The sequence below is a fragment of the Mastigoproctus giganteus genome, chromosome 5 (genome assembly GCF_048544385.1).
Source record: "Mastigoproctus giganteus isolate SK-2022 chromosome 5, ASM4854438v1, whole genome shotgun sequence".
Classification (NCBI taxonomy): domain Eukaryota; kingdom Metazoa; phylum Arthropoda; class Arachnida; order Uropygi; family Thelyphonidae; genus Mastigoproctus; species Mastigoproctus giganteus.
The window spans coordinates 201,507,272-201,519,927 of record NC_143579.1 but is presented as its reverse complement, the minus strand read 5'-3'; the positions used below and the strand labels follow the sequence as shown (position 1 = coordinate 201,519,927).

At 35.5% G+C, this 12,656-nt stretch overlaps 1 protein-coding gene across 1 annotated transcript in view; it reads left to right on the top strand.

Annotated features, from left to right (window-relative positions):
* The window catches only part of LOC150086009 (calcium-transporting ATPase sarcoplasmic/endoplasmic reticulum type-like), a 516,950-nt gene that overhangs the window by 432,038 nt on the left and 72,256 nt on the right, over positions 1-12,656 (top strand). The window contains 2 exon segments of the mRNA XM_090374328.1: positions 2,753-2,973; positions 11,064-11,266. Of these exon segments, the coding sequence (XP_090230454.1) occupies positions 2,753-2,973; positions 11,064-11,266 (424 nt within the window).

Genomic DNA, 12,656 nt, shown 5'->3' with positions numbered 1-12,656 from the left:
TTGGATTTTTAAACTTATTAAAAACAGTGATCTGGAGACTTAAAAAAAAAGAAAAAGTTAATGTTTACAAGTGGGTACCCTTCTGATTGATTGTTGCGAGTAGCAGTGATTGACATGCCTAACTCACTATGGTTAGTCTTAGGGTGTTTATTCCCTCCCCCATGATGATTTAAAATCAGTGAACGAGTTCCAGATTTTAAAACAGTGGGGGGGGGATAAACGGCCTAACTAAGCCTAACCATAGTGGATTAGGCGTGTCAATCACTGCTACTTGCAATGATCAATCGGAAGGAATACCCACTTATAAATTTTAATTAAAAAAGTTAGAAATAAAAGTACTGAGTTTAAAATCCAGCACCTTTCCACACAACAAAGGTCTCCAAAACTTTGTATCTGCCTGAACCACAAATAAACTGCATATTCGAGGGATGGGTTGTTAGCTGTTCTCATAGATTTTTTTTTTTTTTTTTTTTGCTGCACCATCTGAATCTAGTTTCGATGCGAACTTTAAAATTTTTTCCTTGTTGTTTTTGACATCTGTTATGGTTGAATTTCCAACCTCATAAAATTTTGCTAACGAAGACCTTTTGAAAGTGTTTAAAACCTCAATCTTCGATTCAGTTATTAAAATTTTCTGCTTCCTTTTTAATGACGAAGAAAACTACAGTGCAGTAAAACAAAATTGTTCAGAATCTTTTCACTCCATATCTTACTTGCACATATCGTGTTAGTTACAATTTCTGAATGCTGTGTTCTTTGTTTTTGATTGATGCTTATCTTTTTTTACTGTTTTAATTTTGCAACCTAAAAAATGTCAGACTTTGGGAGGTTACAAAGAAATAGACATATCAGATTACAAGCTGTGTATGTAAGTGTAAATTTATTTTTATTTTGTTAACCTGTGGATAATATTTATTTTCAAGTATCATTTAATTCTGTTAATTGGTAAGGGAAAAAAAGGTGTAAATTTGTGCTTTATATCTTCATTTTTATAGCCTTCAGATTTCTTCCAGTTTTTGCTTATTAGAATTGCTGTTTAATAGATTCAAAATTTAAATGGCACTTACTGCAATTATTTTATGTCACCAGCATAAAAAATAATAATAATAATAATAATGCTGACTCGTTCGAATTATTGACGTTTGGATTTTCAGACCTCTGTTGTATATAGAAAGCTTACAGACATAGGATGCATCCTAAACTTCAGGTTGTCACATCACTTCTCAACCAAAGTAGTCCCCATCAAGAGAGCATTAAGAATTTGCAGCCAACCAGAATTATTTTAAAATGAAACAGCAATCATATAGCCTTTATGATTGCTATTTCATTTTGAAATAATTCTGGATATTGGATATTGGTTCTGATGAACCAATATCCTCCAACACTGGTGGACTAAATCTTCAACAGAACTCTCAACAATAGCTAAAATCCTCAGCAGAAGAAAGAAGAAAAACCAAAGAACCAGCTCATCATACCATACATTCTGGAAATCATCAGCATTATAGGTAAAAATGTGGCAAAAACCTATAACAAACTACATTCTCTGCAGGAACCCAATCCCTAAAACAGAAGCGTTCCAAGAATTAACATCAGCCATCCAACTGGGTGCATTTAGAACTTCCCCCTTCAGAGTTTATATAATGAGGTTCTTGCACCTCCACTTCCTATTGAAGGAAGGTACTGCTGCTGCTCAACTATGCAGTTAGAATTCAGAGCTGTTCTTCTCATCCTGTTCATCCATGTCTTTTGAATATGTTGTGCACAATGTATTAGACAGCCGTTATACCCCAATACCAGAATACTTGTTTGGATAAAATCCTTCAAGAAACATGTAAAGCTGACTTGCGATGGGTAAAGTAGTTGTGCTCACCTTTGCTAAGCATTTCTTTCAAAACTGACTTCCAAAACTTCTCTTCAACTCAAATTTTATTCAAAAGAGGGCACCCGGGTTGATCGGCGATTCGAGGCTTGAAGGCTCACTTCATTCCTTATTGCACAGATTCAGTTTCTGCTGCATGCTTTTTTTTATAGATATTTTCATGTACACCTTCTGAATGAGCATCTCTGATTCTACCTATTTATTTCAACATGATTCAAACACGTCTTAACTAGACAACATACTTTCATTGTGCCACTCCAAACTCACTGAACTAATTTTTCTCATTAGGAATGAAATGGCTGGCTGTGCAGTGGAGGCTGTAACTAATTTGTACAGTGATTACTAGCTCATTATAAAAAATGAGGGGTTTGATCTTGCCATTGCAGGGAGCATTGGCAATGAATATGCCAATATCAAACACTCAACAAGCTATTTAAAATTAAACAAGTCCTCCATCCTTGGAAATCGAGTATGAGCTAAGTCAACAAATATTCCCCATGCATCAAATGACTATAACCAGAACTCATATGTACACATATACAGATTAAATTGTATTTTTGATACCTTGTATTTTACCATGTAATGGAAGGTCTTTATCATGTTCATGATAAATTTTTAACTTGCATAGTATTTGCGGAAGGCCTGTTATAAGCACTTTAATAGATTGGCTGCTAATTATAGATAGTCTGGAAAATATCTGTATAATGTTTCACCTACTACTTTGTGTGTATACCATTGATTAGGTATATCATAATGTAAGTATTAATAAATAATCCATAACTTTATTTACTAATTTTTTATCCTACAGTTCTGACAATATTCTTCATTTATTAAGTAATAAATGAGTCTAATAAGTAATTTTCATCTTTCAAGACTGGAGATGGCGTTAATGATGCACCAGCTCTGAAGAAAGCAGAAATTGGCATTGCCATGGGTTCTGGTACTGCTGTTGCTAAGTCAGCCTCTGAAATGGTTTTAGCTGATGACAACTTTTCTACCATTGTTTCTGCTGTTGAAGAAGGTAGAGCCATTTATAACAATATGAAACAATTCATTCGTTATCTCATATCCTCAAACATAGGAGAGGTTGTGAGGTAAGTAATCTCTGTATATTTTATTATTTAATTCATTATATACACATTATTAATTCTTTTGGATTTAAGAATAGAAAACCATTATTTTGCCAGTTATATTCCAGTATTCATTTTATTCACCTAGATTGCTTGCAGGGAAGTAATATACACAAATTTAGAAAACCTAGAATTGGAATAATTTATCCAGAAGAAAATTAAGAGAATGAGAGACCAAAAATTATTTAAAATATATATACAGCAGACTCGATTTTCCAGAATAGATGGTAAAAAACAAATCCTGGATAATCGATTTCCCTGTTAATCCAAAAATACAGAAGTCCCCAACATACGTAAGAGATATGTTCCCGGACTTCTTACTTCGTCGAGTTTTACGTAACTCGGGAATGACTAATAACATATTGCTTCTATATTATATTATTGACAAATCTGAATTCAGCATGATACTTGTTAATGTTTGACCATTTTCGTACATCCTTATTAGTTTAATTTTCTGATTCAAATCAATCGCTTTCCTTTTCTTGTAGGTTAACTAGTACCGCTGCAACTTATTCTCTTAGTCGGCACCATGATAACGGTCAAAATGAAATTTTCTGTAAAGAACTTCACAGGGTTAAGGCGAAAACTCACTATTATCATCCCACGCGAGCTCGCATTTTACTAAAGCACATTTCTGGAAGTCACTGCCATAAAACAATTTGCACTTTCCGTTTTATTGGTCTTTTCTGTTCGTGCATCTAATTATAAACGGGTAGTAAACTATCTTTTTCATTTGCAAAAATACCGATAGCTGGAATTGTGTGGGTTTTTACGTTATTATGGTGAAACGTGTGTCCCCCTTCACTGAAATCTTCAGTCACATAAAAAAAACCAAATAAATTGTAAGAATCTTCTCTTCTTTCCTATTTTTTTTTTTTTGCTTGTCTGTATCTCACTTGTGCAATTTGTGTGTGCATGATTGTCATTGATTTCTTATTTTATTTATTATTATTTTTTTTTTAATTTTACAATCCTAAAAAAAAAAAAAATTTACATAAAGTCCGAAGTTGCACAAGTTGGGGACTGACTGTATCGAAAAATGTTCAGCAACCTACGTAAAAAATATGGTGATAGATAAAAAACGAAAAAACTTGCCACTTCCAATTTAGGGGGATCAAAATCACAAAAAAAACTTCCAATCCGTTGCTTCCCTTTATTTTTTACGTGTTGCGTATGGTTTGGTCTGGTCGCTAACATTATAATGATTCATTAGAGATTTAATGGATGCACCCTTTTCAAACTTTTGAATAATTTCAAGTTTTTGTGTTTAACTGAAAGTGCAACTCTTTTGCATTTACCCATCATTTTTGTGATTTATAAACAAAAAAAAAAAAAAAAAAAAATTACTATAAAAAAATTTGACATCCCTGACATGAATAATGAAACAAAATTTTTGTCTTTCTGTGGTGTGGCAGAACATGAAAATTGATGCGACGCACTAACTAACACAAACTAAACATTTGGGGGTTTTTTCTTTTTTTTTTTTTTTTTTTTTTTTTTTGAGCGGCAGGTGTGAAGACATTCGGGGATTAATGTACCTATTATGCAGGTAATAGGTACATTAATCTCCGAATGACGACTTATAATGCCGCTTCTTGTCGCTTAATTCTGACTTACAAAACATTACTTTATAACTATTCTAGTTATTACTTGAATTTTATGATTTTTGGTTGGGGTTTTTTTTTTTTTTTTTAATTTGGAGTCTTGAAGTAACCCAGTAAATCGAGTGTGTGTGTGTGTGTCGCGGAATGAGAAAATTCTGAATGTGTATGATAGATAGCATATGTAAGAATAGGTAGTATTTTAATATTCAAGAATCCTTATAGGATTTTCAGGTAGAGTTAAAAAGCAAAACTATGCAGATTTGGAACAAAATTATTTAGAATATTAACAAACATTGAGTATTTACTAAGATATGCATTGAATAAATGGAAGGAAGGCTTCATTGACAGGTAAAAATTTGCATTATAATATAATGAGGTAGTCATTTGGTGTACATATAAGAAAAACCAAAGAATGTATCACCATTAAACTATGAAGAGTCAATAACCAATATACTTGGATTGACTAGGAGTGTAACTGCCCAACCCATAAGATGGGGTTCCTGGTATTATAGTAAATAGGCATAGGTCATAATAGGAAAAAAAAATTCCACTTTCTTAATGAGTCTAAATTAAAAAATTGCCAGAAAGAAATAAAACCTGTAAAACATAGTCCAGTAGAGAGGCCTATAATATCCTGTTGTGTAAGAAGCTTGCAATGCACAAGATGAGTGTCATTGTGAATAAATTGCATGAGCTGTAGGATATTATATTAATACAGTAAACCCCCGCTATTCGCGGGGGTTACGTTCCTGAGAAGTGCCGCGAATACTGAGTTATGGCTCCCATAGTAATAAAGGGGTTCCGTTCCAAAGTATGAAATACAGTATATAAGAAAAACTAGTCTAAAATTGTGTCTATGTATGTATTATATGTACCTTCATAATATGACTATGTACATAGAGAGTACATAGTGAAATGCAAGCATATGGCATCGAAATGAAAATAAGAAACAATTTAATATTAAATGTAATATTTATTAGAAATTTCAAACAAATCTTTCAAACCAGCGCCTTTGCTAGCTAAAAAAATAAATTCTTTATTGCTGATAAGTACAGAATTTGTACTAGAGACAATACTCATCACGGCGACATGGCTAGGAGTTTTACATTGTAAATGAGATTAATTGGCAAAAAAAATTTTACCGTTACATGGAAATTATTAGTTACACAAAATTAAACATGTAAAAATGAAATTATAATAATGAAAATATGAGGACTGAACATCATATGGAGGAAATTATCCCAGTTCCACAGATGTAATCCACTCGAGGAGCATGTGACGGTATTTGTAGTCGGTAGCCAATTTCTGAAGGTCGACTCCAAAACGGAGCAGTGCCTGAATTTTGGGGAGTGCCTGGGCAGGTAGGAACCGACTACACAGTTTCAGCCGGTTGTATTTGAGGGTTAGTGTGGGCTGTGACCTCAAGGATGGCGGAGAATTGTGCCACTGACAGAAATCCCAGATGTTTGGGGCGTTTATCACTCCTGTGTACATTTTTACTGAAATCATTAAACGCCTGCTGTCAATTAACCTTGGGAGCCTGGGTACATTTAGCTGCTCAGCCATGTCAGTTGTTCTCCGTTGAGCGGGTCGGCAATGCTTATTTGTGGCCCATTTCGGGGTCCAATATTCACACGAGAACACCAGTTTTTGAAGTGAGGGCGACGCAGATGCCCAAATCTCAACAGCGTATAAAATAGCCGGATAAACAGTGGTTTGAAGATATCTGGTAGTGGTTGCGGCATCGTTGCAATGAAGTAAGTGTTGTTTCGCTCTCCAGCGTAGGGTGTTAAATCGTTTCCGGAGGTATTCTGTGTGAACATTAAATTTCAGCTTCGGATCAAAATAGATGCCGAGATCCTTATGGCAGGTAACTACTGGGATGAGAGTACCTAAAACTGAAGGTTGAATTATTGTTGGTTGGTGTTTCAATGAGTAAATCATTATTGCAGATTTTGAAGGGTTAAGGTTTAATTAAAACATCTTCAAGTAAGTTGAAAGGGCGGTCAAGTTCTCTGTGGTGGAAGACGTAATTGTCATTGGGTTTGCAGACGGTAGGATTAATGTTAGAAACTTTATATCGTCGGCGCATATTATAGCATCATCATCATGAAAGGAATCAGAATGGCTGAGAAGAGAAGGCCAGACAGGACACCACCTTGTGGGACTCCTGCATTGATTTTTCTTGTAAAGTGGGTCTTTTTCAAAGTGAGGTGGACACTTCTATTCCTCAATTAGGTGGTGAGGAAAGCTAGTAGGTCTCCATTAATCCTGAAGAAGAATTGCAGAAGACTGAGAAGGGCTGTGACGTCTAGGCTGTCAAAAGCAGCTTCAATATCGGCGTACACTATAGCTAATTCAGATTTAGTTTCGAAGGCTTGAAGAATTGATGTCTGTGTGGCCATGAGGTTTGTTATGGTGGATCTATTTTTGACTGCGAAATGGAACTGTTTCGGCTTCTGTGGCATCAGCTGTTTGTTTAATGCTGGAAGGAGTACCTTTTCTAGAAGTTTGAGGAGGGTGGAAGAAGTTGCGATTGGTCTGAAATCTCTTAGGCTTGTTGGTGAAAACTTATCCCGCCAGAGCTATCAACAGTTTCGCTAAAGTGTTGATAAAGGAGTTTTTTTTGCCTTTTCACGAATGATGAGTGAACTTAACAGAATTTTATTTTGAGTTCGGTCTTCTATCCACAGATTTAAAGCCTTTTCCGTTTTTTCTAATTTAACATCACGAGTTACAGAGCAAATTTTTGAAGCAATTAGCGCGTTTTCATGGACACTATGGCGGAGTTTTTCTTCCGATTTCTTGATTGATCGCACCGTTGACTCATTGATTTTATAATGTTTTGCCACTGAGGAGACACTTTCACCATTAGAAATTTTGTCTAATAACTCAATTTTATTCGCTAATTTTATCACTTTCTTTGATCTTTTCACATTTCCCTTGTTATTCGTAGCCATATTTTTGTGCAAGTTAGAAAGAACTTGTCCACAATAAAGTCACTTTCTTCCGGTAACACACTCGAAAAAGTCTGTTTTACACTGCAAAACGGTAGATTTATCACTTTTGTAAGCATATAAATTAAAAGTATACGACGAAACCTTCTATGACAAGCGCATAACACACACTGAACAAGGATTAGCGAGAAACATCCACACCGGGATTTTGTCCCCCCCCCCACCCACTGAGCGCTGTTTTGACCAGGAAAGATGATTTTGGCCACGCCCATGTTTTTTTTTTATGGCGGAAAATATTCACGGCGCTTTAAAATTCACATTTTTTTAGATTTCATTTTATATTAAATCAGAAACCGTGAATACAGATACTGCGAATAGTGGGGGTTTATTGTATATAATACCAAAATAACACGAGGAAAGTATGCCAGCAAATTATCAGAAAGTCCAGAATAAAATATTAATAGAATACTTTGCAAAAAGCTGGTCACTGAACTGAAACAGCACATTAGAAGTAAGTTGGCGAGTTTTAAAACCCAATCATGTAATTGGGGGGGGGGGATCTAAACCAATATGTAGCAATAAATCTGTATTCGTCCTTTTCGTGTTTCTGTTATAAATCTGAATTTGCCTAATATCTAAATATGAATTGTATAAAAGTAGCAAGATGGGCAATATGCCAAGCAAGTAACCTAATACATTCACTTGCCAGAAAATTAGAAATTTTTAGTCACTATATAATAGAGCCAACTTTACTCAAATTACATCCCATACATGTCATATCGTGAATTCCATTGTATATATTCCAATGCAATACAGCTAAATTCCATCTAGCTGCATTGTGTTTAATAGAAAATTGCAAAACTGAACTGCCCTTTCCAACATATCCCAGACATTCTCAATTTGATTCAGATCTGTATAATTAGGCAGACAGGGCAGATGTTGGAAATATTGGGAATTTTCTTCAAATTATTCATATACAATTTTTGCATTGTGGATAGTTATGTTGTCTTGAAAAAAGTCCATCACAGTCCAAGTAAAAAATGAAGTTTCAGGGTGAAGTTGATTCAATACATTGGAGGTAACATGACCTAACAGGGAGTGGACCCAGAATATACCCATACCACGATACTATCTCCAGCCACACAAAAAGTGGACACAATGATCTGGATTCATGGGTTTATGAGGTTCATGCCACACTTCCCACCATTGGTGCAGAAAAATAGAAAGAAGTTGCTTCTGTGTAGGTACATCTACTAAATCCCAGATTCTTCAACTCCCATCTCAGAGTTCAGTTGGAAATGGATCTTTCTTTACCTAAATAGAATTTTTTAGTCATTTGCTGCACAGTGGACCTTATATTTTGATGCACAATACACTTTAAATTCCTGCAGTCTCAATCTTGGAGTACTGATTTTCTGCCACATTTCTTTTAGAGCTGTGCTCCCCTGTCATCTTGCACCTGTATACTATCGAGATGGTTGCTTTCAACATACCAGTGACTTCCTTTGTTTTCTCAATTGGTTCCTGTTAAGGTGGGAATGAGATTAGCTCTGTGTGGGCAAAGTTTTTACGGCTCCAGCAAATAGAGAAGTTTTTCTTAAATTTTTACCATTTTATTGACTAAATTGGCATATTAATTTATTTTCCAGAAGCAGATTTATATTCCTAATTACGATACTTAGTTTATTTTGAACTTAGAGATTTTGAGGGTTATTGCTTAGTATCGGTAAAACTTGAAATGTTCGAAACTTTGCAGAAGAACCATAGGGGACGATTCTACAACCCATCACACTCCAAAAAAATGGAATAGCATTACATATATCTCAAACTTGATAGCGTAAGGCATAACAGTAAAACTGGATAGCATAATACATAGGACTGTAGTAGGAATCTGTTAGCTTAGTATAGTATTGGCAATTAATCAATTAAATTTATAAATCCTTTTAATTTTTATTGTTAACTAAATTGTATATAAATGGAAATCATGCCCCAGACTAGAGCAGCAAAGCAACTTGTGCAAATTAGCGAATGTGCTGTAGTTTGCAGAAGAACCATAGGGGACGATTCTACAACCCATCACACTCCAAAAAAAATGTGCAAAATGCAAAATGTTTGCGCGGATCTCTCTCGAATCGGACATGATCTAGCCATGGAGGATGTCTTTATGTGTGCTAGGAATTAGGATGAATTAAAGCATGTGAAGGAATTAGGCACCAACTCAGCATTCTGGTGGGTGTCTAGGAAAGCTTGAAGACTCGGGTGGATGCCCTCGAAGGAGTTAAAATGGAGGGCTCTTCAAGTTTTCAGCTGCCCAACTCAACTCCAGAGCATACTCTTATGCACCAGGCAACACAGCAGAATGCACTGGTACCACAGGAGCTAGTTATTGTCAGGGAAATGGGAAAATATATTGTGCAAAAAAGGATAGGAGGAATAGGACCAGGGTATGTCTGCCAGGGGCAAAAGTTGATGACATTGTAGAGCAGATACCATCTTTTAAGGGCACAAAAGGTGATATCATATACCTTAGCACTAATGACATTAAGTGTAGGAAATCTTCAGCAGTCTTCCACATGCAACAGTATCAAAAGCTTTCCTGAAATCCAAGTATGTGATATCAAAATTAATTTTTGCATCCAGTTCCTTTGTGACCACATCGTAGTATCCAATCAAATTGGTCAGACAAGACTTCCCCTTAACAAACCCATGTTGTGCCTGAACTATTACTGTAGTCTTGTCTAAGTGATCCTGCATCACTTTTTTAACCAGTGACTCCATTATTTTCCCCAGAACAGAAGTTAAACTAACAGGTCTGTAATTATTTGTGTCACCCTTTGTGAATTGGGGATACATTTGCACATGTCCAGCCAGTGGGGAGACCTCCCCTGAATCTAAGGATGCTCTCATAATTAAGGCTAAGGGTTAGTTTACTTCCCTCGCCGCCTCCTTCAGTATAACTGGATAGATTCCATCTTCCCCAGGCACCTGTTTTATGTTTAATTGCAACAATTTCTCCTCTACTTTGCTCTCCATTATTACAAAGTAATTTATCTCCCTGTTAGAGTTTGATAAACTTCTGTCCTCCCCTTCCTTACAGAATTCCTCATGTGTGAATGTAGATCCAAAATACTCATTGTCAGCTATTTGAGCAGGATCATCAACAGTCGAACCACCATCAAGTGGGATCAATCAGGTTCATCCCCTTCTAGAGTTTACATAAGTTTAACTATGTTTTATTGTAGAACACACAATAGAGTATTAGTGGCAAATATCAATTATAGATGAGCACAGTTTTGAGAAAACAGTAAGGTATAGTAAGTATTCTTTAGTCAAATTATGTGGTCCTGGAAGTAACTATATGCAAATCCTCACACTAATAAGTGGTATATCTGGAATATATAGACATTAGATCTCTACATTCTGTAATTTCAGAATATTTTCATTGTACAATTTTAAAAAACACTTTTTTTTAATGATTTTCATCTTTTTCCAGTATTTTTTTAACAGCTGCCTTGGGTCTCCCAGAAGCTCTGATACCAGTACAACTTCTATGGGTAAATCTTGTAACTGATGGTCTCCCTGCTACTGCATTAGGCTTTAATCCTCCTGATCTAGATATCATGGAACGCCCACCTAGGAAAGCCGATGAATCGCTGATATCAGGATGGTTGTTCTTCCGTTACTTAGCCATAGGAGGTAAGGAAATGGAAAGTTTTGTTTTTAATATATATAGCATCTGCTATGGTAGAGGTGGTTGATGATCTAAGGTTAATGGGGACAAAATCTTTGAATCCTGTCAGACTTTTTAGGAGTAAAACATCCCCTTCTCCAGTACCTTTTTAATGATTGATAATGCCTCCCCTCCAGAATGCAATTGGTGGAACTCTGTTCAGAGTGAGGATTTTTCTTAAATAAAGTGCAGCAGAACTCCAGATTTTAATTGCATTAAGCATGTATAAGATGCTGCTCTTGGGAAACAAATTTCTAATCATCAATTTTCTCCCCACCCTCTTCTGCTCTGAGCTATACATTAGTACAGAGTTATAAACTGCATTCCGAAGAGTGGGCTTCAATACCACCAGAACTCTTGGATACTTATTGATAGCATGAGAGCCTGTTCTAGTTTTTTTATGGCTAAGAGGGTTAATTTTGCTGCTGTCACAGGCAGCAAAATTAACCCTCTTAGCCATAAAAAAACTACCATCTCCTGTGCTGGCTACTTGCTTTAGATATATGTGCTGATTTGCATATTTCAAAAATGACATGATTTATTCATTTGTCCAAGTTTAAAAAAGGCACTTTTGAGGACAAAATTGTTTTATAATAACAGCTTTATATTTAAACCTATTTTAACTGATTGAAGTGAAAGGTAAGTAAGAAATAAAGGTATTGATCAGAAATTAGAATATTGAGGAAACAAGAAAAAAGCCTTGGTAAATAACATCCACTCAGAAGTAAGTGAAGCAAACTTAGATGATATGGACATATAGAAAAATGAGAAAAGGAAGATTAGGGGGACAAAAAGTATAGTATGCTTAGTGCATCAAACCAAGAGAAAGACAGTTCATTGTTTTCTTTAAAAAAATTAGAAGAAAGAGGGCTTACTCTGGCTTAGATCTAATAGCTGGAAATAGAATACCATGGCAAAAAATAGTGGATGAGAGTGTGATAGCACAGAAAGGCTAATTTGTACTGTAAGGCCAACCTCTTACAACCCATTTGTTATAGTCAGTGTGGATTATGATGTCATTTTTCAGACCACTTGTATAATTTGTGAGCCGTCTTGTAGCAAAAATCCATGAGCAATGTCATTTACAAGAGTCCTAACATGGAACCTTGGAGGGAACCAACTCTTATAGTGCTCTCTTGGAGCATTGCACATTTATAAGCACTCTTTGGCTTCTAGGTAATCTCTTTATCCAAGTAAGACCTTATAAAACTGAACAGATTATACCAAAGTTATTTGTGACTTCCAATTCCTTAATGACTCCTTAAAGTCATGTTGGGACTTATAATATTATTACAGTAAAATCTTGTTAATACAAACTCAGTTTATACAAAGTACTCATTTATATGAAGCACACAC